General features: G+C 44.3%; 1 protein-coding gene across 1 annotated transcript in view; it reads right to left on the reverse strand.

The window, feature by feature from the left end:
- Positions 1-27,631, reverse strand: part of LOC115141855 (protein turtle homolog B-like) — a 79,171-nt gene that overhangs the window by 12,137 nt on the left and 39,403 nt on the right. Inside the window, 12 exon segments of the mRNA XM_029681140.2 lie at positions 36-120; positions 448-674; positions 2,906-3,081; positions 12,509-12,632; positions 13,667-13,817; positions 13,954-14,073; positions 14,185-14,325; positions 14,589-14,731; positions 15,665-15,810; positions 16,828-16,972; positions 20,376-20,493; positions 23,409-23,560. Of these exon segments, the coding sequence (XP_029537000.2) occupies positions 36-120; positions 448-674; positions 2,906-3,081; positions 12,509-12,632; positions 13,667-13,817; positions 13,954-14,073; positions 14,185-14,325; positions 14,589-14,731; positions 15,665-15,810; positions 16,828-16,972; positions 20,376-20,493; positions 23,409-23,560 (1,728 nt within the window).

The following is a 27,631-nucleotide window of genomic DNA, read 5'->3' on the forward strand; positions in this document are numbered from 1 at the left end:
GAATTGTAGTGTAATATATTTGGTGTAACACTTACCTGTGCTGGACACTCCCACCACATTACTGCTGTCACTGATGAGGTCATCCATGACGGCCATGACTCTGAACTCATACCAGGACTCCTGCCAGGGACACAAGACAACACACTCCTCCACTGTCCATTCCACACACATAACACATCCACAGTCCAATTCCCCTCAGCATAACCCCTGTCTCAAAATAACGGTGTCATTACCCCAAAACAACTGCCATTAGCAAAGTAATAGCAATAACAGTTTGAGTATACATGAAGGTATACCTTAAATGATTTATATAGGATTTACAAGTAATTTGTAAAGTGTTCATTATTATCTTGTAGACAGCTGAGCCATGACACTAATTACACGTTGGCAGTTGTCACTATAAACAGACAGCATTGTTTATACATCGAGGTATGTACGGCCCTTTACCTGGACTAGGTCCCTGGCCATCAGCTCAGTCTCACCGGCAGGGATTAGATCGTCGAGGACCTCCCACCTCTCTCCGAGACGGAACTCCATGATGTAGCGGTCGACAGGCGAGGAGTGATTGGCTGGCGGGAGCCATGTGAGCAGGACGCCGTGCTGTGTGCGATTGGCTGTGAGGCACCGTGGTGGAGTAAGAAGCACCTGTGGTTCAGGGGTACTCAGGGGAGACACTAAGGGGACAAGAGAACAGAGCAGTTTTGGAAGGAAGTTAAGCAATTCATATGATTCAAACAGCCATAACAAACCCATACATTCACATGTGATCAATCAGAGATAAACAGAAGATGGTGAGAGCAATTACAAACTGCATTCTAGAAGATAGCTCTAGAGAGCAGTGGTTTCAATGATATTGTGAGCATACAGAATCAACATGACATGTCTGAAATGGACACACTGATGTATGAACCTTTAAATACAAATATTTTATATTTCAAGTTAACTCTATAGCTTATGATATATGCCTTGTCTAAAAAAACATGCATTACAAATAGTAAATTCTAGGTATCTAAATCCACACATACACATGGATTTTGTATTGTAGATATATGATAGCAGAGTAGTGGCCTGTGGGAACAGAATGTGTTATGAAATGTAATGTCATGTAATACTTTAAATTGTATATAGCTGCCTTAATGTTGCTGGACCCCAGGAAGAGTAGCTGCTGCCTTGGCACGAACTAATGGGGGTCCTTAATAAATACAGTGCCTTGCGAAAGTATTCGGCCCCCTTGAACTTTGCGACCTTTTGCCACATTTCAGGCTTCAAACATAAAGATATAAAACTGTATTTTTTTTGTGAAGAATCAACAACAAGTGGGACACAATCATGAAGTGGAACGACATTTATTGGATATTTCAAACTTTTTTAACAAATCAAAAACTGAAAAATTGGGCGTGCAAAATTATTCAGCCCCCTTAAGTTAATACTTTGTAGCGCCACCTTTTGCTGCGATTACAGCTGTAAGTCGCTTGGGGTGTCTCTATCAGTTTTGCACATCGAGAGACTGACATTTTTTCCCATTCCTCCTTGCAAAACAGCTCGAGCTCAGTGAGGTTGGATGGAGAGCATTTGTGAACAGCAGTTTTCAGTTCTTTCCACAGATTCTCGATTGGATTCAGGTCTGGACTTTGACTTGGCCATTCTAACACCTGGATATGTTTATTTTTGAACCATTCAATTGTAGATTTTGCTTTATGTTTTGGATCATTGTCTTGTTGGAAGACAAATCTCCGTCCCAGTCTCAGGTCTTTTGCAGACTCCATCAGGTTTTCTTCCAGAATGGTCCTGTATTTGGCTCCATCCATCTTCCCATCAATTTTAACCATCTTCCCTGTCCCTGCTGAAGAAAAGCAGGCCCAAACCATGATGCTGCCACCACCATGTTTGACAGTGGGGATGGTGTGTTCAGGTGATGAGCTGTGTTGCTTTTTTACGCCAAACATAACGTTTTGCATTGTTGCCAAAAAGTTCAATTTTGGTTTCATCTGACCAGAGCACCTTCTTCCACATGTTTGGTGTGTCTCCCAGGTGGCTTGTGGCAAACTTTAAACAACACTTTTTATGGATATCTTTAAGAAATGGCTTTCTTCTTGCCACTCTTCCATAAAGGCCAGATTTGTGCAATATACGACTGATTGTTGTCCTATGGACAGAGTCTCCCACCTCAGCTGTAGATCTCTGCAGTTCATCCAGAGTGATCATGGGCCTCTTGGCTGCATCTCTGATCAGTCTTCTCCTTGTATGAGCTGAAAGTTTAGAGGGACGGCCAGGTCTTGGTAGATTTGCAGTGGTCTGATACTCCTTCCATTTCAATATTATCGCTTGCACAGTGCTCCTTTGGGATGTTTAAAGCTTGGGAAATCTTTTTGTATCCAAATCCGGCTTTAAACTTCTTCACAACAGTATCTCGGACCTGCCTGGTGTGTTCCTTGTTCTTCATGATGCTCTCTGCACTTTTAACAGACCTCTGAGACTATCACAGTGCAGGTGCATTTATACGGAGACTTGATTACACACAGGTGGATTGTATTTATCATCATTAGTCATTTAGGTCAACATTGGATCATTCAGAGATCCTCACTGAACTTCTGGAGAGAGTTTGCTGCACTGAAAGTAAAGGGGCTGAATAATTTTGCACGCCCAATTTTTCAGTTTTTGATTTGTTAAAAAAGTTTGAAATATCCAATAAATGTCGCTCCACTTCATGATTGTGTCCCACTTGTTGTTGATTCTTCACAAAAAAATACAGTTTTATATCTTTATGTTTGAAGCCTGAAATGTGGCAAAAGGTCGCAAAGTTCAAGGGGGCCGAATACTTTCGCAAGGCACTGTACAAAATACAAGTATAGGCATACAGTATCAGTCCAGTGTAGGCAGTTGTTCTGGCGCTGGTGCCACCTACCTACTGTGTTAACCGTCACGACCTCGCTGAAAGGGCCTGTGCCCAGCTTGTTCTGTGCCAGGACGCTGAACTGATACTCTGTCCTGGGCTCCAGCCCCGGCACCACCAACCACGTCTGAGACCCCGACACCGGCATGGAGTGCCAGTCATGGGGGCCAAAATTATCCTTTTTCAACCTTGGAGGACAGAAACACAGAGAGAGGTATCAATACTAACTAACCTGCACCCCGACTATAAGGTCAACGGGCCATCCTGGTAACACTCAGATAGCATATATGGTGTACATTAGATAGACAGTCTTATGTAGTGTGCCTCTGTCAAACTACACAGGCAATGGGCCACAGTGTTGCAATACAATACTGTTGCTAGGCTATATTTCACTCTGTTTAATGTCCTCTTCACATTCACGTCACCATCTCTGTAATCTAAACTAAAGGTAATTAGATCACTTTGACTCGTCCATTTGTAGTAACAGCTCTCTGTACAAAGTAATTCATTATGTAAATACACAAGAGATGTCTCCATGTAAATGCAATGTTCCTCAAAGCACATGGTTTAATATTACTGTCAAAAAAATGTCCATTAAGGTGTCATCAGGCCATGACAGAGAGATGGATGAGAATGGCTGTTAATATTAGACTGCCAAAAGCACCACTTCTATCAGATTATTATTCACACGCAGCCACCATTCAACACAGTATGGCTCCGTATGACTGCTGACATGTACATCAAATGATAATGGTGATTTTATGGCACCTCGTGGATGTTGCCTAATAGAATGTTGCTGCAATGTCTTTCCATTACGCCTTTAATAAATGAATGAACACATGAATTATGCATCTTCTGTGAGTTACTGTATGCCCAACTCTTCAACAATGCAAATAATGTAAATACAAATACTGAGTAACTGAGTGATATTACTGAAGGACTGAGTAATAAACCATTAGCATTGTGCTGTCAAAATGGTGTTGTAGTACCTGTCTGTTGATGATAGTATGTTTCCCCCTGTATACCGTTATATGCTTCCCCCTGGATACCATTCTATGCTTCCCCCTGGATACCGTTGTATGCTTCCCCCTGGATACCGTTGTATGCTTCCCCCTGGATACGGTTTTATGCTTCCCCCTGGATACGGTTTTATGCTTCCCCCTGGATACGGTTGTATGCTTCCCCCTGGATACGGTTGTATGCTTCCCCCTGGATACGGTTGTATGCTTCCCCCTGGATACCATTATATGCTTCCCCCTGGATACTGTTGTATGCTTCCCCCTGGATACCGTTGTATGCTTCCCCCTGGATACCGTTGTATGCTTCCCCCTGGATACCGTTGTATGCTTCCCCCTAGATACCGTTGTATGCTTACCCCTGGATACGGTTGTATGCTTCCCCCTAGATACCGTTATATGCTTCCCCCTAGATACCGTTATATGCTTCCCCCTGGATACCGTTGTATGCTTCCCCCTGGATACTGTTATATGTTTCCCCCTGGATACCGTTGTAATAATTAAAGTAATTAAATTATCAATATTTCCTTATTGATAACTAGGGCTGTAGCGGTCACAACATTTTGTCAGTCGGTGATTGTCAAGCAAAAAACTGTCGGTCTCACGGTAATTGACCGATTATAATTAACATAGGCACATTTATTGACCGATTATAATTAACATAGGCACATATAGCATCTCCTGGGTTCCACACATAGACTTTTTCAAATGGAATGTAGGCTAATAAATCCATGTAATTTAGCCTACACCTTCACAATAAATCCACGATTTATTTCAGAAGAACAGAATAGCATACTTGTCCTTATTTTGTTTGGGATAGGGGGCAGCATTTTCACTTTTGGATGAATAGCGTGCCCAGAGTGAACTGCCTCCTACTCAGTCCCAGATGCTAATATTTGTATATTATTAGTAGTATTGGATAGAAAACACTCTGACACTCTCCCAAGTGGTCATTCTCTCTTTCTCCCCTTACCCATCTGTCTATCGCCTCCTTTGAATTCCATGCTGTCACAGTTACCAGCCCTTTCAAGCTTAACATCCTTATCATTTATCGCCCTCCAGGTTCCCTCTGAGAGTTCATCAATGAGCTTGATGCCTTGATAAGCTCCTTTCCTGAGGACGGCTCACCTCTCACAGTTCTGGGCGACTTTAACCTCCCCACGTCTACCTTTGACTCATTCCTCTCTGCCTCCTTCTTTCCACTCCTCTCCTCTTTTGACCTCTCCCTCTCACCTTCCCCCCCTACTCACAAGGCAGGCAATACGCTCGACCTCATCTTTACTAGATGCTGTTCTTCCACTAACCTCATTGCAACTCCCCTCCAAGTCTCCGACCACTACCTTGTATCCTTTTCCCTCTCGCTCTCATCCAACACTTCCCACACTGCCCCTACTCGGATGGTATCGCGCCGTCCCAACCTTCGCTCTCTCTCCCCGCTACTCTCTCCTCTTCCATCCTATCATCTCTTCCCTCTGCTCAAACCTTCTCAACCTATCTCCTGATTCTGCCTCCTCAACCCTCCTCTCTCCCTTTCTGCATCCTTTGACTCTCTATGTCCCCTATCCTCCAGGCCGGCTCGGTCCTCCCCTCCCGCTCCGTGGCTCGACGACTCATTGCGAGCTCACAGAACAGGGCTCCGGGCAGCCGGCGGAAATGGAGGAAAACTCGCCTCCCTGCGGACCTGGCATCCTTTCACTCCCTCCTCTCTACATTTTCCTCTTCTGTCGCTGCTGCTAAAGCCACTTTCTACCACTCTAAATTCCAAGCATCTGCCTCTAACCCTAGGAAGCTCTTTGCCACCTTCTCCTCCCTCCTGAATCCCCTCCCCCTCCCCCTCCTCCCTCTCTGCAGATGACTTCGTCAACCATTTTGAAAAGAAGGTCGACGACATCCGATCCTCGTTTGCTAAGTCAAACGACACCGCTGGTTCTGCTCACACTGCCCTATCCTGTGCTCTGACCTCTTTCTCCCCTCTCTCTCCAGATGAAATCTCGCGTCTTGTGACGGCCGGCCGCCCAACAACCTGCCCGCTTGACCCTATCCCTCCTCTCTTCTCCAGACCATTTCCGAAGACCTTCTCCCTTACCTCACCTCGCTCATCAACTCATCCCTGACCGCTGGCTACGTCCTTCCGTCTTCAAGAGAGCGAGAGTTGCACCCCTTCTGAAAAAACCTACACTCGATCCCTCCGATGTCAACAACTACAGACCAGTATCCCTTCTTTCTTTTCTCTCCAAAACCCTTGAACGTGCCGTCCTTGGCCAGCTCTCCCCTATCTCTCTCAGAATGACCTTCTTGATCCAAATCAGTCAGGTTTCAAGACTAGTCATTCAACTGAGACTGCTCTTCTCTGTATCACGGAGGCGCTCCGCACTGCTAAAGCTAACTCTGTCTCCTCTGCTCTCATCCTTCTAGACCTATCGGCTGCCTTCGATACTGTGAACCATCAGATCCTCCTCTCCACCCTCTCCGAGTTGGGCATCTCCGGCGCGGCCCACGCTGATTGCGTCCTACCTGACAGGTCGCTCCTACCAGGTGGCGTGGCGAGAATCCGTCTCCTCACCACGTGCTCTCACCACTGGTGTCCCCCAGGGCTCTGTTCTATGCCCTCTCCTATTCTCGCTATACACCAAGTCACTTGGCTCTGTCATAACCTCACATGGTCTCTCCTATCATTGCTATGCAGACGACACACAATTAATCTTCTCCTTTCCCCCTTCTGATGACCAGGTGGCGAATCGCATCTCTGCATGTCTGGCAGACATATCAGTGTGGATGACGGATCACCACCTCAAGCTGAACCTCGGCAAGACGGAGCTGCTCTTCCTCCCGGGGAAGGACTGCCCGTTCCATGATCTCGCCATCACGGTTGACAACTCCACTGTGTCCTCCTCCCAGAGCGCTAAGAACCTTGGCGTGATCCTGGACAACACCCTGTCGTTCTCAACTAACATCAAGGCGGTGGCCCGTTCCTGTAGGTTCATGCTCTACAACATCCGCAGAGTACGACCCTGCCTCACACAGGAAGCGGCGCAGGTCCTAATCCAGGCACTTGTCATCTCCCGTCTGGATTACTGCAACTCGATGTTGGCTGGGCTCCCTGCCTGTGCCATTAAACCCCTACAACTCATCCAGAACGCCGCAGCCCGTCTGGTGTTCAACCTTCCCAAGTTCTCTCACGTCACCCCGCTCCTCCGCTCTCCACTGGCTTCCAGTTGAAGCTCGCATGCGCTACAAGACCATGGTGCTTGCCTACGGAGCTGTGAGGGGAACGGCACCTCAGTACCTCCAGGCTCTGATCAGGCCCTACACCCAAACAAGGGCACTGCGTTCATCCACCTCTGGCCTGCTCGCCTCCCTACCACTGAGGAAGTACAGTTCCCGCTCAGCCCAGTCAAAACTGTTCGCTGCTCTGGCCCCCCAATGGTGGAACAAACTCCCTCACGACGCCAGGACAGCGGAGTCAATCACCACCTTCCGGAGACACCTGAAACCCCACCTCTTTAAGGAATACCTAGGATAGGATAAAGTAATCCTTCTCACCCCCTTAAAAGATTTAGATGCACTATTGTAAAGTGGCTGCTCCACTGGATGTCATAAGGTGAATGCACCAATTTGTAAGTCGCTCTGGATAAGAGCGTCTGCTAAATGACTTAAATGTAAATGTAAATAACAGAACTCATATGGCAGGCAAAAACCTGAGAAAAAATCCAAACAGGAAGTGGGAAATCTGAGGTTTGTAGTTTTTGAACTCAGCCACTATCGAATTCACAGTGGGATATGGGTTATTTTGCACGTCCTAAGGCTTCCACTAGATGTCAACTGTCTTTAAAACGTTGTTTCAGGCTTCTCGTGTGAAGGGGGGCCGGATGGGAGCTGTTTGACTAAGGGGTCTGCCTACAGTCTCATTCTCAGTCCTGCGCTTTCACTTGAGAGGTAGCTCTCGTTCCATTGCTTTTCTACAGACAATGGAATTCTCCGGTTGGAACATTATTTAACTTTTATGATAAAAACATCCTAAAGATTGATTATATACTTAGTTTGACAAGTTTCTTTGACCTGTAATATAACTTTTTGAACATTTCATCCGAATGGACCAGATCGCGCTTTTGGATTAGTTTACCAAACGCCCTAACAAAAGAAGCTATTGGACATAAATGGACATAAATGATGGACATTATCGAACAAAACAAGCATTTATTGTGGAACTGCGATTCCTGGGAGTGCATTCTGATGAAGATCATCAAAGGTAAGTGAATTTTTATAATGCTATTTATGAATAATCTTGACTACCCAACATAGCGGATATTTCTCTGGCTTGTTTGGGCTCTGAGCGCCGTTCTCAGATTATGCTTTTTCCGGAAAGTTTTTTGAAATCCGACACAGCGGTTGCATTAAGGAGAAGTGCATCTTAAAGATTAATGTATAATAGTTGTATTTTCATCAACATTTATTATGAGTATTTCTGTGAATTCATGTGGCTCTCTGCATGTTTTGGAACTACTGAACGTAACACGCCAATGTAAAATACGATTTTTGGATATAAATATGAACTTTACCGAGCAAAACATACACGCATTGTGTAACATGAAGTCCTATGAGTGTCATCTGATGAAGATCATCAAAGGTTAGTAATTCATTTTATCTCTATTTGTGCTTTTTGTGCCTCCTCTCTTTGGCTGTTGGTGGTGACCTAACATAATCGTGTGTGGAGCATTCGCTGTAAAGCATTTTTTAAATCAGACACTGTGGCTGGATTAACAAGAATTGTATCTTTAAAATGGTGCCTAATACTTGTATGTTTGAGAAATTTGATTTATGAGATTTCTGTTGATTTGTATTTGGCGCCCTGCAATTTCATTGGCTGTTGGCGAGGGGTTCCGCTAGCGGAAAGGGGTTCCGCCAGTCCTAGTCAGGTTATGTTAGGTCCTGATGTGGCTATGCCAAATGGCTGTGGGAGATTTGCTTATAATTCTGTGGCATTATTTTATATTATTTTATAGTATGAAGAATAATCAATCAATCAAATGTATTTATAAAGCCAGAACCTAGGAAGAAGCCTAGAGAGGAACCAGGCTATGAGGGGTGGCCAGTCCTCTTCTGGCTGTGCCGGGTGGAGATTATAACAGAACATGGCCAAGATGTTCAAATGTTCGGCGGGGTCCAATAATAATAGTCACAGTGGTTGCCGAGGGTGCAACAGGTCAGCACCTCAGGAGTAAATGTCAGTTGGAGTTTCATAGCCAATCATTCAGAGTATCTCTACCGCTCCTGCTGTCTCTAGAGAGTTGAAAACAGCAGGTCTACAATACAATCGAACAAAGCTGAACAAATTATAAATATCGTCTCCAAACGATTTGGGGGAGTGCGCACAGGCGGCTATTCTGTGTTGAGCAGTTAACAAATAAATAGGTACTCCTATATGCTTAATTTAGAGTTATTAATGTAACTTTAGTTGTTCTACAAACGTTGGGCTATATGTTATGATTTGAATACATTGTAACGCTGGATGATGAGACTCTAATGATGATTTGAAAAAAGTAACTTGAAAGGCATGAGCTCTGCTTTGTTTTTTTGCGCAGGTTGTACACACTCCAGTATTCTGTCATTCACAATTTGACAAGCACTTGATAATTACATTTACATTTACATTTAAGTCATTTAGCAGACGCTCTTATCCAGAGCGACTTACAAATTGGATGCCTCGAATTTCACCGCGGCATCCCCTTTGTGGCCGTCATGCACCCTAGAAAAATCCATGCCTTTTGCGGCCCGGAGTGCTGCATTGTGCCCTTCTCCCTGAGTGTGCTGCGCAATCCGAAGCGCCTCTCACTCACACTGCTCTCTGTCAGTGATTGGGTCTGTCTTTCTGTTAAGACAGACACAATGGGGACACAACTGCGTGCGTCCTTATCCAATTCCGAGGAGCATATTGAAGATATTGGATGAACTGTCCACATTTACTTTTCGTCAGCCAACAAGATGAGTAGGCCTAACGTACAGCAAAAGTACTAGCCTATGTCAATCTAAACTCAGCAAAAAAAGAAACGTCCTCTCACTGTCAACTGCGTTTATTTTGTATGTAAATATTTGTATGAAGATAAGATTCAACAACTGAGACATAAATTTAACAAGTTTCACAGACATTTGACTACCAGAAATGGAATAATGTGTCCCTGAATAAAGGGGGGGGTCAAAATCAAAAGTAACAGCCAGTATCTGGTGTGGCCACCAGCTGCATTAAGTACTGCAGTGCATCTCCTCCTCATGGACTGCACCAGATTAGCCAGTTCTTGCTGTGAGATGTTACCCCACTCTTCCACCAAGGCACCTGCAAGTTCCCGGACATTTCTGGGAGGAATGGCCCTAGCCCTCACCCTTGATTCAACAGGTCCTAGATGTGCTCAATGGGATTGAGATCTGGGCTCTTCGCTGGCCATGGCAGAACACTGACATTCCTGTCTTGCAGGAAATCACGCACAGGACGAGCAGTATGACTGGTGGCATTGTCATGCTGGAGGGTCATGTCAGGATGAGCCTGGAGGAAGGGTACCACATGAGGGAAGAGGATGTCTTCCCTGTAATGCACAGCGTTGAAATTGTCTGCAATGACAACAAGCTCAGTCCGATGATGCTGTGACACACCGCCCCAGACCATGACAGACCCTCCACCTGCAAATCAATCCCGCTCCAGAGTACAAGCCTCGGTGTAACACTCATTCCTTCGACGATAAACGCGAATCCGACCATCACCCCTGGTGAGACAAAACCGTGAGTCATCAGTGAAGAGCACTTTTTGCCAGTCCTGTCTGGTCCAGTTTGGTGGGTTTGTGCCCATAGGCGACATTGTTGCCGGTGATGTCTGGTGAGGACCTGCCTCACAACAGGCCTACAAGCCCTCAGTCCAGTCTCTCTCCGCCTATTGAGGACAGTATGAGCACTGATGGAGGGATTGTGCATTCCTGGTGTAACTCAGGCAGTTGTTGTTGCCATCCTGTACCTGTCCCGCAGGTGTGATGTTCGGATGTATCAATCCTGTGCAGGTGTTGTTACACATGGTCTGCCACTGTGAGGACAATCAGCTGTCCGTTCTGTCTCCCTGTAGCGCTGTCTTAGGCGTCTCACAGTACAGACATTGCAATTTATTGCCCTAGCCACATCTGCAGTCCTCATGCCTCCTTGCAGCATGCCTAAGGCATGTTCACGCAGATGAGCATGGACCCTGGGCATCTTTCTTTTGGTGTTTTTCAGAGTCAGTAGAAAGGCCTCTTTAGTGTCCTAAGTTTTCATAACTGTGACCTTAATTGCCTACCGTCTGTAAGCTGTTAGTGTCTTAACGACCGTTCCACATGTGCCTGTTCATTAATTGTTTATGGTTCATTGAACAAGCATGGGAAACAGTGTTTAAACCCTTTACAATGAAGATCTGTGAAGTTATTTAGATTTGACTAATTATCTTTCAAAGATAGGGTCCTGAAAACGGTACAAGTGACAGGCTAATATTGTCACCCATCAGACTATTCTTGATTTCATCTTGTCTTTACATATACTAAATAATATATGTGACATTTGTTTTGATTTAGAATGGACCATTATCATGCACCTGTATCGAAACATGTAATCTATGCATTTAAATAGCGAATGGAGGACACTTGTCACGCCCTGACCTTAGAGAGCCTTTTTATGTCTCTTTTTGGTTTGGTCAGGGTGTGATTTGGGTGGGCATTCTATGTGTTGTATTTCTTTGTGTTTGGCAGAGTGTGGTCCCCAATCAGAGGCAGCTGTCTATCGTTGTCTCTGATTGGGAATCATACTTAGGTAGCCTTTTTTCCCATCTATGTTGTGGGATCTTGTCCTTGTATTGTTGCTGTTGAGCCCGACAAGGCTGTATGTTTAATTGGTTCTCTCTTTCTTGGTTTTCTGGTTATCATTAAAGAGTATGATTAACCTACCCCACGCTGCATCTTGGTCTAATTCCACCAACGACGATCATTACAACTCTTTTCCCCGTGGTTTATTTTCATGCCAGCCAGGTAAGCTATACTACTGTTGTAAAGATAAGCAATGTGCTTAATATTAGGAAGGTTGAGAAATAGATATATTAGGCCTAGCCTATAGAAAGCTGATGGGGTCCTCCTCTTTTTAATAGAGGCCATCACTCTGTTTTCTCACGCAATTGCATAGCCTATAGAAATGTTGGCAACAGGAGCTCATGGGCTCTCATGAAGTGTTTGATTAGATTTTTGATGACATTTGCATTGATGTCAGTGATTAGAGGGACAATAGAGTGCTGAGTACCAGGCAGTAAGCAAGTTTGGTAAACTAGTAACGACTAGCAGCAGCATCAGAGCTCGGAGAAGCCTAATTACCGTGACTAAATGTTCATGTGGAATTTTACTGGCTTCATGACTTGTGACCACCAGTGTGGCGGTAATACGGTCACCACAACAGCCCTGTTGATAACAAATCAGATCCCTACAAATCATATCTATTGAAGATCAATCCCCAAAGTCTCTGTCCCTCCACCTCTATTAGCGGAATCAACTGCAATCTGCGTATAAGATCTGATGGTAGACTAGAGCATGCTGGGAGTACTCACACTGGGCCGTACCACACTGAGAATGTCTGATCAAAGCCTCCGTCATAACCCGGCTCCCAGGACACGTTGGCCGAGGTCACCGAGGGCAACACACGAATGCTGCCTGGAGCATGTGGGCTGGTGCCTGAGGGTCAAAGAGAAGAGACCGTCATATTTAATACCAGAGCCATCTACAGTATACCTCTATCTCTACTGTATATTGCTCTGGCCCACACTAAAGAGTGATAGCGCAATCTGTTAGGTCTATATGTACTGTACAGTGAAGGTTAGGATGACCATTCTTCAATAACCACAGTATGAGTCAAGTGTGTTATTCCCATAACAGCTGTTTTGTCAATGTATAAAAAGCTTTCTCACTCAGAATGACTAACATTGTCAAAAAATGTGTCCTATTAAGTCAAACAATGTACATTGTGCTGTCATTACCATTCACAGTCCTCTACAGTATATAACTGTCTACAATGGCTGCGAATGGCCTATCTGTACTTTGAGGTGTTGACCAATGGTGAGGTAAAGGTGAGTGAAGGTCTATGGCTTGGCCAGACCATCATCATCCCTAGCCCCAGTTGTGTGGCCAAGACCCAGCACCTTTGTACTGGGATTAAATGGAGACCTGCTGCCCTGACCACTATGGTCAGAAACGTCAAAGCTGTCCTCTCCACACTCAGCACCTCTGACATGTCAGCTGTCACTCCAGTGAGGGGACACTTGGGAAGGTGCCAGCTAGGGTGTATGACTGTGAGAAGTCCTGAGGCATGCTTATTACTCATATGTACTGTAAACACACAAGCAAGTCACTTGTCTAAGCAGTACTTCAGTATACATATAGTCCAGCTGGGACTAGGGTCATCATGAATGTCTAAGCAGTACTTCAGTACACATACAGTACAGCTGGGACTAGGGTCATCATGAATGTCTAAGCAGTACTTCAGTAAACATACAGTACAGCTGGGACTAGGGTCATCATGAATGTCTAAGCAGTACTTCAGTAAACATACAGTACAGCTGGGACTAGGGTCATCATGAATGTCTAAGCAGTACTTCAGTAAACATACAGTACAGCTGGGACTAGGGTCATCATGAATGTCTAAGCAGTACTTCATCAGATCATCAGACATGCATGGGGACAGAGGGTTATGAGGTCACAGGGGACGGTACCAATGACGAGGAGGCGCGTGCTGGCAGTGATGCTGGTGACCACATTGGTGGCCACACACTCCCATTCCCCATGATCCTCCTTGCTGAGGGACAGGAACTGTAAGCTGCCGCTGGAAAGGATGTTGTGCTTACTCTTGCTGGGCTTCCCCACCTTGAACACATGCACACACATGCGCACACACACAAGCACACACACAGTTCCCTGGTTGTTATATCAAAAAAGCAGTTTGAGTTTTCCATGTTTCTCTTCCCAGACTAGTCCCAGCTGCTGTAGCGTGGTGTCATACCTTCCTCCAGGTGATGGTTGGTATCTCAGGGTCTCCTGAGGCAGCACAGGGGATGACCAGCTCTCTACCAGCCTCTTGGCGGTACTCCCCACCAGGCCTCACGTTAAAGTAGGGGGGATCCTGTGGGCCGGGCCAACACACACACAATGTCACAGACCAAGTCTCACCAAAAGGGGGGAGAGAAGACAACACATATCATTTTTGGTCAGATGTTTCTTCCAGTACCAGTACCTTTAGCACCAGAATGGCCGGGTCAGACTGGCCCTTAGTACCCAGGGCGTTGAAAGGCATACAGGTGTAGGTGCCGAGGGAGTCTTCTGTGGCCTCCGCCACCCGGATACTCCCATCCGGTGCCTGGCTCCATCCAGGGTACTGGGACAGGAGAGAGGAGGTACACTCAACATCACAGGGATGTAATATTCTCTAAAACATGTCAGGACCTGTATTCAAAGAGCGTTAAAGGACTGCTGATCTAGGATTCGTGTCCATATAAATCGCATTCATTATGGTCTAAAAGGGAAAGATCTGCAATTCTACTCTGGGATACTTTGTGAACAGCTGTTTTGGTGAATGAGGTGTTATCAGCATCAGTCCAGACAGACAGAGGCCCCCACAGATGGCAGACTGAAACTGACCTTCTCCACTCTGAGAGGGTAGCCATCTTTCTCCCACTTCACTGATATCACCGGCGGGTTGGCGTCTGCTGGGCAGCGGATGATCCCTGGCAGTTTCCGTGGGACGTATATGATGGAGGGCATGTTGAGCACGCGAGCAGGGTCTGAGGGTCAGAGGTTAGAGGTCAGAGAGGACAGAGCACGAGGTTTTGTATAGATGGACGGGAGATGTTTTCAGTGAAATTAGAAAGGAGCATAAAGTCTGAAACTGTTAAATCACAATTACAACTGTCAGGTACTTCTGTAATAAGTTGGTCGGTATGGAAACCATGTAAGAAATAGTATTTTATAAGTGACTTTATGGTGGCCCAAGCTAGCTGCTAACTAATTGTCTTTAGCTATCAACTTGGATAGTACATAACAGGAAAAAGGACTGCTGAATTTGGTTTATTGTTTCAGCGAGGGGCTCTGGTCACCCTCTGAAGCCAATCACAAAGACAGTCATGGTCGGCTGGTAGTGTATCTAGATCTCTCTCTCTCTCTAAGAACACAGAAATCAATGACCAGCGACTCCAGAGGGAATTAGCATAGTAGCAAACACACTTAGACATCCGGCCTGGTGGCATTTCCCCCCCACATACCAGATGAACTAAAAGGTCACCATTTCAATTCAGTCCAGCACATTGAGGAGACCAAGACTCTTTCTCTAAGGGGAGAAGGATAGACTGAGCAGCATGCTATTGGGTGAGACTAGCAGCAATATGGAAGATAAACAACTCTACAGAGACTGGAATCATAGACTGGGAAAAATTGCAAAGAATATGGTGATGAGAGAGAACCTGCCAAGATGATGAGCAGTAGGAATATCTAATCATTCCCTCGTCCCGACCTTTGACTCTGAAATTCAGCCAAGGGTGGAAAAGTTTCAGCAGAGCGATATGTATGGTACTGCATCACCAATGACAATACATCAGCAGTGTTCTGGCTGCCATTATGCAGGTTGTGATACTGTTATTTCTCCTCCTGTTCCAGTACTGCCAGCCAGCCTTGTCTGCCCCTCCCCCTTACCCTCCCCCCATCGCCATGGTAACACTCACACTGAACAGAGAGCTGTGCCGATGCTGACGGTGGAGTTCCGAGGCTGTTGCTTGGGCTGCAGGTGTATTTCCCAGCATCCTCTGGTTTCACCCGGAAGATGTGGAGGGTTCCGTCGATGAGGATGCGTACTCGGTTTTTCAGGTCACTGCAGAGAGGAAGCAGAAGTTATCGAATATGCCATAGCATAGAGACACACTCGCACACTTCGGGCTGCATTAATGTAATTGCACAAGCTTGCCATGAGAGGGGAGCATTTGGTCAAATCCAACCAGGCTGAATAGCTTCCAAAAGATGAAGCAGTTGAATGTCAAATAAAGCCTTAGTGTTTTCTCTCGCACTGCCACTTTAAATGAAGTACCCTCATGAAGAGTACACTGGCAGATATTCTATTCCCGCTGTGTTTCAAACAAAGAACAAACAAACGTCACACCATGTTCATTTGAGTAATATTTGAGAGGACATTATGCAAAATAAATAGCAGAGGGAATATTTTAATCTAAACTATGAATATTTTTGAGTAAATAAATCGTATGATTAGACCAAAAATACCCTTTCGTGATAGACTGTTGCCTCCAAGGATAGACCAAACATTGTAAGCAGCCCAACTAGGACAGTAGTGTCTTATCCTAGGGTTGATTATGCACAGCCTTTTTCTAGGCCTTTAGAAACCTATTTGAGATGGGCCTCTTTCTAAGGGACTTGCTGAAAGGTTGATTCTCCCAGACAGACACTTGGTCTCCCAGTCACTTGTTCTTTCTAAAACGTCTCCATCACTAAACTAAAGCGGTGCTTGGGGCGAGTATGACAGCTCCTGGCTACACTTCAGATCATTACTACAGTATAAGAGGCATGTGGAATTGTCATCAGAGCGTGCTAACCCGGCTGGCGTGCTCCAGACAGCCCCTACTAGGCCCTCTCTTGCTGCTGCCGGACCACAGCAGAACAGGGCACCAGCACAGACACACACATTCAAAGTCACTGAATCAAGACAGGGTCTGGAAGTCTCACATAATAATTATGCCAAGACACAGTACAAAATACTTTAAGGTCACAGGAGAGGACACAAGATTCAAAAGCCTTTAGATGACAGGGTGAAATAGACTCAAATACCAAAGGGAAGGCACACAGACAATCAGACACACAATCTCGATTATAACTTTACTTCTTAGTGAAGTAGACGTTATCTTCCTCCCAAAACCAGGTGTAGGTCAGGTTGCCTGGATACGCCTCTGCTTGACAGGTGAAGCGTGCATTCTGGGATATGTTGACAGTGATGTTCTCTGGCGGTGACTTAATATACGGTGGCCCTAGAGGAAACAAACAAAGGCTTTTAGTGCACAAGAAAACATGCACTGAAAAATTATATAAACTCAACATGCAACAATTTCAAAGATTTTACTGATTTAAAGTTCAAATAAGGAAATCAGTCAATTAAAATAAATTCATTAGGCCTTAATCTATGGATTTCATGTGACTGGGAATACCGATATGCATGTTTGTCACAGGAACTTTATAAAAAGTTAGAGGCGTGGATCAGAAAACCAGTCAGTATTGGTGTGGCCACCTTTTGCCTCATGCAGCGCGACACATCTCCTTCACATAGAGTTGATCAGACTGTTGCTTATTGCCTGTGGAATGTTGTCTCACTCCTCTTCAATGGCTGTGCGAATTTGCTGGATATTGACGGAAACTGGAACATGCTGTCATACATGTCAATCCAGAGCATCCCAAACATGCTCAATGGGTGACATGTCTGGTGGGTATGCAGGCCATGGAAGAACTGGGGCACTTTCAGCTTACATGGAATTGTGTAGAGCCTTGCGGTGATAGAGGTGGATGTATGGCACAATGGGCCTCAGGATCTCGGTATCTCTGTGCATTGAAATTGCCATCAATAAAATGCAATTGTGTTCATTGTCCATAGCTTATGCCTGCCCATCCCATAACCTCACCGCCACCATGGGGCACAACGCTGACATCAGAAAACCGCTTGCCCACGACGCCATACACGTTGTCTACCATCAGCCCGGTACAGTTGAAACCGGGATTCATCTGTGAAGAGCACACTTCTCCAGCATGCCAGTGGCCATCGAAGTTGAGCATTTGCTCTCTGAAGTCAGTTATGACGCCAAACTGCAGTCAGGTCAAGACCCTGGTAAGGACAACAAGCTTCCCTGAGATGGTTTCTGACAGTTTGTGCATAAATTCTTCAGTTGTGCAAACTCAGTTTCATCAGCTGTCCGGATGATTGGTCTCGAACGAACCCACAGGTGAAGAAGCCAGATGTGGAGGTCCTGGGCTGTTGTGGTTACACGTGGTCTGCAGTTGTGTGGCCATTCGGACGTACTGCCAAATTCCCTACAATTATGTTGGAGGCGGCTTATGGTAGAGAAATGAACATTTTATTCTCTGGCAACAGCCATGGTGGTCATTCCTGCAGTCAGCATGCCAATTGCACACTCCCTCAAAACTGACATCTGTGGCATTGTGTTGTTTGACAAAACTGCAAATTTTATAGTGGCCCCAGAAAAAGGTGCACCCGTGTAATGATCATGCTGTTTAATCAGCTTCTTGATATGCCACACCTGTCAGGTGGATGGATTAAATTGGCAAAGTAGAAATGCTCACTACCATGGTTGTAAACAAATTTGTGCACAAAATTTGAGAGAAATTAGATTTTTGTGTGTATGGAACATTTCTGGGAACTTTTATTTCAGCTCATGAAACATGGGACCAACGCCTTACATGTTGCGTTTATATTTTTAGTCAGTGTAGATATGGATGCTGAAATATTATCTTATGACCCATTCAGCATCTGTTTATTGTTAAATAGGTACAGTAGACCTGTCATGCCCTGACCATAGAGAGCCTTTTTAATTTTCTATTTATGTTAGGTCGGGGTGTGACTAGGGTGGGTAATCTAGGTTGTTTTATTTCTATGTTGGCCTGGTATGGTTCCCAATCAGAGGCAGCTGTTTATCGTTGTCTCTGATTGGGGATCATATTTAGGCAGCCATTTCCCCACTGTGTTTTGTGGGATCTTGTATTGAGTTAGTGCACAGCTTATGTTACGGGTTCGTTGTTTGTAAGTTTTACAAAAAATAAAGATGTGGAACTCCGAGCACGCTGCGCCTTGGTCCGTATCTCCACACAGCCGTGACAAGACCCCTGGCACAAGCTTCTCTCTAGTAGCCTATGAGATACAGTAAGCATACATATTGTAACTTGAACCACACACTTGGTTGCCAGACTTGCAGATGCCTCCACAACATGAGCCCTCAGTGCCCTGAGGTTGCTGCTCTGCTCTCTGTACTATATTACAGACAGTGAAACGTAAGCTGTCTTTTTAAGTGGGCCCAGCTACAAGCCTCCTGGTTACTTCCTTAATACACATGGAATAGCTTTATACATCAGGAGGGACTACTGAAAGAGTGGTTAAGTCACAGAACAAATAAAAACAGATCACTTTAGTGAGAATCACGACTCCTCCGATAGCTGCTTGTAATTGCTCAGAGAGCCTTAGACAACTTCACTGGCACATTTCCACAGAGCCTGCTTATGGATGGATACTCCTTAGTGAAAAACAAAAACAGGCTGCAATATTGCTTGTTTACAAAACTAATATGTATCATTATATCTCAGATTTATTCCAATTCACTCTGGATTTGCAAAAGCCTTATTCAAACCATCTAAGACATGTATGAGGTTTATGAGGATGCTTCAGTCAGACCAATGAATTGAAACCTTTCCCCTCACCTGTCAACTGTTCTAGACAACCCTCCCCTTCCTGTACTGTCAGGCATGTGCATGCAGTGTGTGAGTGTGTTTAGAGGGGTCAGTAGAGTAAACCTTCCTCAAAATCCAAGATGTAACCAATGACTTCTTGCCCATCCTCCTTTTAGACATTGGCTAAAATTGACACATCTTTACCCCACCATTAAACCTAACAAGCCTACCATAAAACCAACCTGCTCCATCGTCTAATGTACAGCCTCTTAACTCATCCAGTGCTTGTTTTGATAGAGAGAGAGAATGTGTGTGCGTGTGCACGTGTGTGCGCGTGTTTGACGTAGACATAGAGGAAAAGGCAGGAAGTGGAGGAAGCCTGTATCAGATCCATCTATCTGAGCAGAGCAGAGCCCAGTTCTGTGTCTGTCTAGCCGAGAGAGAGCCTGGTTAATGGACCGAAGACAGACAGTGATGTATGCCTCAGACAGACAGTGATATGCACACACACCAGCAGCAGCAGTAGCCACAGACTAGGTCAGGAGAGGATTTAAGATTATTGACTGATACCGACTAAACCATATTACCACACTGATAAAACCAAACACTAACCCTGCATACTGTGACAAAGGCAGGAAACGGAGACTGTTTAAGTAGAGAGAGGCAGGACTTAATTTCTCCATCTTAAACACAATCTAGACACAGTACTGCATAGCTGTAGGCATGTAATAGATGTTTAAAAGCAGGTGTGAGGTAAAAATAGCATAAAGATGAACTGATAAGGGAATTTTCAGGAAGTCAGGACAAACTGTTATTTCAGTATTCAGCCAGCAATTGTCCTAGGAATCTTCTCCTCAAAACTCATCCTCAATAATCAGTGTGCACCTCAGTAGAGAAAAGTCATGATTTCTCCCTCACACCACCATAACAACCTTTCAAGTTACACCCATCTGTGACGTTACAGTGTGACCGTTGCCCTCTTACCTTGGACCAGCAGACGGGTGGTGTGGAGCACCTCTCCCTGGTCGCTGAAGGCTCGACACGTATACGCCCCTCTGTCGTCCCGAGTGATCCCCAGCACCGTCAGACTTCCATCATGCACCTGGGGTGGACATGTTTGTGCGAGACAGAGCAAACATACAGACATGGTATTTATAAGCATAACCTAGTGAAATGGCACACCAAAATCAAGGCAGGGTTGAGGTTCTGTCTTTGGTAGGAATGTATGTTTTATAGAGAGCATACAACCAATACTCTAAAGTCTAAACTCTGACCTTTTACGAGGCTGTGGTATGGGAGCCTGAGAGGGGTGAGAGAGAGGGATGATAAAGGGGTGAGAGAGGGATGAGAGGGAAGAGAGGGGTTAGCAAGAGGGATAAGAAAGGGGTTGAGGAAAGGAATGAGAGAGGGGTGAGAGAGAGAAAGAGAGAGGGGCAAGAGAGTGAGGGGCGAGAGAGAGAGGGGTGAGAGAGAGTGAGGGATGAGCGATGGATAAGAGGGGGTGAGAGAGATTGATGAAAGAAAGGTGTGAGAGAGAGGGGTAAGGTAGAGAGGGTGAGAGTGAAGGATGAGAGTGAAGGATGAGAGAGATGGATGAAAAGAGGGGTGAAAGAGAGGGTGAAAGAAAGGGGTGAGAGAGAGTGAGGTGAGAGAGAGGGGTGAAAGAAAGGGGTGAGAGAGAGTGAGGTGAGAGAGAGGGGTGAGAATGGATAAGAGAGAGGTGAGAGAGATGGATGAAAGAGAAGAGTTAAAGAGATGGATGAAAGAGATGGGTGAAAGAAGGATGAGAGAAGGGTGACTGGCTAAGAGAAGGATGACAAAGGGATGAGAGAGGGGTGAGAGAGGGACAAGACAGAGCGCCAGCTCGCTGAGTGACATAAACTATGACACAGGAATGAGGATAGCTGTCACTTCCTGTACATCACACATCATTTCCAAATGTTAGGTGCAGCCTTCAGCAAGCTCAGGGATTTACTCCATCTGAAATATGGAGGGGGGCTGAGAGAGGGATGAGAGAGGGGGTTGTCCATGGTTCACAGGGTTCCTTAAAGAGAACTGGAACACTAACGCAAAACATGACAAATGAGAGAGGGGGTGCAGCCGAGGCTTGACACGCCTGGACTGTTCTTCCTCCACTCAGGGACCCGCCCTCTGCAGGATTCTGCAGCCTGACTGACAGATGCTCCTGGCCAATCACAGACATGCAAGACAGTCCAATTAAGGGCTTCTCGATCTGCAATCTGGGTGCAGTGAAAAGTGCACAGACAGACAGCAGTCTCACATATACTCAGGCAGATGGTGGTGTGTGCTGAAGATTTCCTCCAGCACACACAACCACACCTATAGACTGCCTTCCTTGCTTGAACATGACTTATGAAACAGACTGTATAGACTTGTCTACAGCCAGTCTGAGTACCAAGATAGAGGAACATGCATATTTTTTTTTTCTTCATATATTTTCACAAGTGTGTAGCATTCACAACTGTAAATTGTTGTCATTCGACTTGCCTAAACTGATCAATTCAAATCGTATTTGTCACATGAGCCGAATACAACCTTACCTCGAAATGCTTATTTTACCAACAATGCAGTTTTAAGAAAAATAAGACTTAAGAACATTTTTACTAAATAAACTATAGAGAAAAAAAGAAGAAGTTACACAATAACATAATAATAACAAGGCTGTGCAGGGGTACAGGTTAGTCTAGGTAATTGAGGTAATATGCACATGTAGGTAAAGTGACTACACATAGATAATAAACAGTGAGTAGCAGCAGCATAATTATCATTTTTTAAATGGGGGGGGGGGGGGGTCAATGCAAATAGTCCGGTTGCCATTTGATTAATTGTTCAGCAGTCTTCTGACTTGTGGGTAGACGCTGTTAAGGAGCCCTTTTCACTGGTGCAGCTGTAGAACTTTTGTAGGATCTGAGTACCCATGCCAAATGTGTCCTTTTCAGTCTCCTGAGGGGGAATCGGTGTTGTAGTGCCCTCTTCACGACAGTCTTGGTGTGTTTGGACCATGATATGACAGCCCGATGTGAATGAGGGTGTGTTCGGCCCTACTTTTTCTGTAGTCCACGATCAGCTCCTTTGTCTAGATCACGTTGAGGGAGAGGTTGTTGTTCTGGCACCACACATTGTTTTGGAGTCTGTGGAAGCTTGTCTGTGAAAGGATATAGCCTAGCCATACTGTTCCGTTGTTCTGATTATTTCCATACTGTTCCGTTGTTCTGATTATTTCCATACTGTTCAGTTGTTCTGAGTGTTTCCATACTGTTCAGTTGTTCTGAGTGTTTCCATACTGTTCAGTTGTTCTGATTATTTCCATACTGTTCAGTTGTTCTGATTATTTCCATACTGTTCAGTTGTTCTGAATATTTCCATACTGTTCAGTTGTTCTGATTATTTCCATACTGTTCAGTTGTTCTGAATATTTCCATACTGTTCAGTTGTTCTGAATATTTCCATACTGTTCAGTTGTTCTGATTATTTCCATACTGTTCAGTTGTTCTGAATATTTCCATACTGTTCAGTTGTTCTAAATATTTCCATACTGTTCAGTTGTTCTGAATATTTCCATACTGTTCAGTTGTTCTGATTATTTCCATACTGTTCAGTTGTTCTGAGTGTTTCCATACAATTCAGTGCTTACTGTACTTTGTTCCATAGCAACAACAAAAAACTTCAGGAGCAGTGACATCCTCAGAAGTGCTGGGGTGGGGCTGGTGTTAAGCATGCAAGACATGTATAATATCTAAGATTTCAACTTCACATCTGAATGACTCCAAGACCTTAAAGGGCTAAATGATCTGGAATCCATATACCTTCAAGGCTCATTTCCCTAAATATCAAAGAATGTCATGGCAGCCCAGAAAATGGACAAATCTGCATGTTTTATTTCTACTGACCTAAAATAGAGTCACTTTCACAGGCCATTTCACTGCTAATTCAAGGTTTAAAGGGCATGTATTTCTAGCCCGAGGTACAGTCAATTTGTTGCCCAGTTTGTCTTACCTTGTATTTTCCACTGGTTGCAAGCTCCTCCCCCTCCCTCAGCCAGCTGATCATGGGTTTGGGGTTTCCCTGGGCGGAGCAAGTCAGCAGTGTGCTGCCCCCCTCCTTGGCCTCCACATACTGTGGGGGCGTGGTCGTAAAAGTGGGAGGGGCTTTGGGAAAGAAAAAACAGCATTAGCATATTTTCTATCCACTGAGAATATCTTAATTTCTTGAAGGTATTAAAAAGTAGGGAATTTCAGGGATGTGGCATAGTCTTTAAATTAACAGCCTATCAAATGTCTTCATGCCCATGTATCTCTAACCAGCATTACACAGGGATGAGGAATGTCTGTTAAAATTTTAAAACACAATTTTTTAAATTTTTGATGTATTTATTTAACCTTTATTTAACTAGGCAAGTCAGTTAAGAACAAATTCTTATTTACAATGATGGCCTAGGAACAGTGGCTTAACTTCCTTGTTCAGGGGCAGAACCACAGCTTTTTACCGTCAGCTCGGAGGTTCAATCTAGCAACCTTTCGGTTACTGGCCCAACGGTCTAACTACTAGGCTACCTGCAGCCCCACATTGATAAATTCCTCAAATGTACTCTATGAAATGTGTTCCCTATTCAATTTAGGCAAAGATGACCTAATCTGCTCTATATGAACCCAGCAAAGAGCATAATATCACAACCATCGAACATAATACAGCCACTAATAAAACCAATCAGTACAGCATACTGCACAGCTGTTACTGGGTGTCACTAGTATCCTTTATCATCTATTTCTAGCTAACTAGCTGCTACACTACAGTACCAATCAAAAGCTGTGACAATGCCTACTCATTCCAGGGTTTGTCTTTATTCTTATTTTTATTTGTACATTGTAGAATAGTAGTGAAGACATCAAAACTATGAAATAACACACATGGAATCATGTAGTAACCAAAAAAGTGTTTAAACCAATCAAAATATATTTTATATTTGAGATTCTTCAAAGTAGCAACCCTTTGCCTTGATGACAGCTTTGCACACTCTTGGCATTCTCTGCATTTGATATCTCAAGGTAACTCTGGTTCTAAACAGCAGCAGCAGTATTGTGCCATCCAGGATGTACATGCCAGGCGGTGTCTGAGAAAGGCCCCACAAATTGCCAAAGACTCCAGCCACCGGGAACATGGACTGTTCTCCTTGCTCCCGTCCAGCAGACGGTATCGGTGCTCAGACAAACAGACTCCTAAAACAGCTTCTATCCCCTGGCCATAAGACTGTTAAATGGCTAATAACTACTGCTCCCCCTCACACCTCCGCTGCTGCTAAAATGATTATTGATTAGATTTACTAGTACCACTACGTTGCCGTTCATTGATTGCCGTTACCATTAGTATATATCTATTTATCCTACTACTAGTACTACTGTTTACATGTACAGTGCCTTCAGAAAGAATTCACACCCCTTGACTTTTTCCACATTTTGTTGTGTTACAGCCTGAATTTAAAATTGATTAAATTGAGATTTTTTGGGTCACTGGCCTACACACAATACCCCACAATGTCAAAGTGGAATTATGTTTTTTGAAATTTTTGCCAATTAATAAAAAATTAAAAGCTGAAATGTCTTGGGTCAGTAAGTATTCAACCCATTTGTTATGGCAAGCCTAAATAAGTTCAGGACAAACATTTACTTTACAAGTCACATAATAAGTTGCATGGAGTCACTCCGTGTGCAATAATAGTATTTAACATGATTTTTGAATGACCACCTTATCTCTGTACCCCACATATACAGGTCCCTCAGTTCTGCAGTGCATTTCAAACACAGATTCAACCACAAAGACCAGGGAGGTTTTAAAATGCCTCGAAAAGAAGGGCACCTATTGGTAGATGGGTAAAATGTTTAAAAAGCAGACATTAAATATCCCTTTGAGCATGGTGAAGTTATTAATTACACTTTGGATGGTGTATCAATACACCTAGTCACTACAAAGGTACAGGCGTCCTTCCTAACTCAGTTGCCGGAAAGGAAAGAAACCGCTCAGGGATTTCACCATGAGGCCAATGGTGACATTAAAACAGTTACAGAGTTTAATGGCTGTGATTGGAGAAAACTGATGATGGATCACCAACGCTGTAGTTACTAACCTAATTGACAGAGTGAAAAGAAGGAAGCCTGTACACAATAAATATATTCCAACTCATGCATCCTGTTTGCAACAAGGCACTAAAGTAATACTGAAAAACGTGTAGTAAAGTAATATACTTTTTGTCCTAAATACAGTGTTATGTTTGGTGCAAATACAATACTGATAAATGGAATGGAGCGAAGCGAAGCACAGGCAAAATCCAAGTGGAAAACCTGATTCAGTCTGCTTCCTACCAGACACTGGGAGATTAATTCCCCTTTCAGCAGGACAATAACCTAAAACACATAGCCAAATCTACATTGGAGTTGCTTACCAAGAAGACATGTTCCTGAGCGGCTGAGTTACAGTTTTGACTTAAATCTACTTGAAAATCTATGGCTTGAAGAATTTTGAAAATAATAATTGGCTAATGTTGCACAATTCAGGTGTGGAAAGCTCTTAGAGACGTATCGAGAAAGACACACAGCTATAATCGCTGCCAAATGTGATTTTACAAAGTATTGACTCAGGGGTATGAATAGTTATGCAAATGAGATATTTCTGCACTTCACTTTCAATAAGTTATCAAAAAGAAAAAAACATATTTTTACTTTGTCATTATTGGGTATTGTGTGTAGATTGGTGAGGGAAAAAATATATTTAATCCATTTTGAATTCAGGCTGTAACACAACAAAATCACTGTATATATTACCACTAGTTATTACCATAAGTATTTATATATTCCTGTTAACAGCCACATTTACATGTATATCCACCTATCACGCCTAATACTGACACTCTCACACACTCAAACACTTACACACACACAAACACAAACACACACCCACCTACCTACCACTTATGCTGCTGTCATACTGTTGACTATTAGAATTATGTATCCTGCTACCAGTCACTTTCTCCTAATCCCCGCCTACATGTACATATCTACCTCAAATTACTCCATTATCCCTGCACATTGTAAATGTGGTATTGGCATTGACCCTCTATATAGCTTCTTCTCTTATTTCTCATGTTTTCTTTATTATATACAGTATACTTTTGTATTTTACAGAATTTTAGTATTTTATAAGCATTGATTACTGTACTGTTGGGTTGAGCTGGCAAGTTAAGTATTTCACTGTACTTGTGCATGTTACAATAAAACTTGAACTAAACTTAGCTGAAGAGAGGATCACACTCTCTCTACCCAAGTGGGTCATGGCTAGCCGATGGGAGTCTTGTCTTGACTTCTAACTGCACACACACATGGTGGGGAGTAAACAAACACACCAATTAGCATTTCTAGACATCTGCCTCTCCATCTTGGCCGCTCACTGCACAATGCTCCTGTATAGAGACTACCGGTGACTGTCACGCCCTGACCTTAGAGCTTTCTATGTCTCTATTTTGGTTTGGTCAGGGTGTGATTTGGGTGGGCATTCTATGTTCCTTTATCTATGTTTTTGTATTTCTTTGTTTTGGCCGGGTTGGTTCTCAATCAGGGACAGCTGTCTATCGTTGTCTCTGATTGGGAACCATACTTAGGTAGCTTTTTCCCACAGGTTTTTGTGGGTAGTTAATTTCTGTTTAGTGTTTGCACCTTACAGGACTGTTCTGGTTATTCTCTTGTTTACTTTTGTTTTAGTGTTCGGTTTTAATAAAACAAGCATGAACACTTACTACGCTGCGCTTTGGTCCGATGATTCCTCATCTTCAGACAACGAATAGCGTTGCAGAACTACCCACCACAAAAACGGACCAAGCAGCGTGGTAACGAGGAGCAGAGGGTTCAGGACTCCTGGATTTGGGAGGAGATATTGGACGGACAGGGACCCTGGACACAGGCTGGGGAAAATTGCCACCCGAAGGAAGAACTAGAGGCAGCTAAAGCTGAGAGGCGGTGATATGAGGCAAGGCAGCGCAGCAGGCACGAGAGGCAGCCCCAAAAATATTTTGGGGAAGCACATGGGGAGATTGGCAGAGTCAGGCGATAGACCTGAGCCAACTCCCCGTGCTTACCGGAAGCAGCGTGTTACTGGTCAGGCACCGTGTTATGCGGTGAAGCACACGGTGTCTCCAGTGCGCGCTCATAGCCCGGAGCGCTATATGCCAGCCC

This window comes from Oncorhynchus nerka, linkage group LG14, assembly GCF_034236695.1.
Source record: "Oncorhynchus nerka isolate Pitt River linkage group LG14, Oner_Uvic_2.0, whole genome shotgun sequence".
Lineage (NCBI taxonomy): Eukaryota > Metazoa > Chordata > Actinopteri > Salmoniformes > Salmonidae > Oncorhynchus > Oncorhynchus nerka.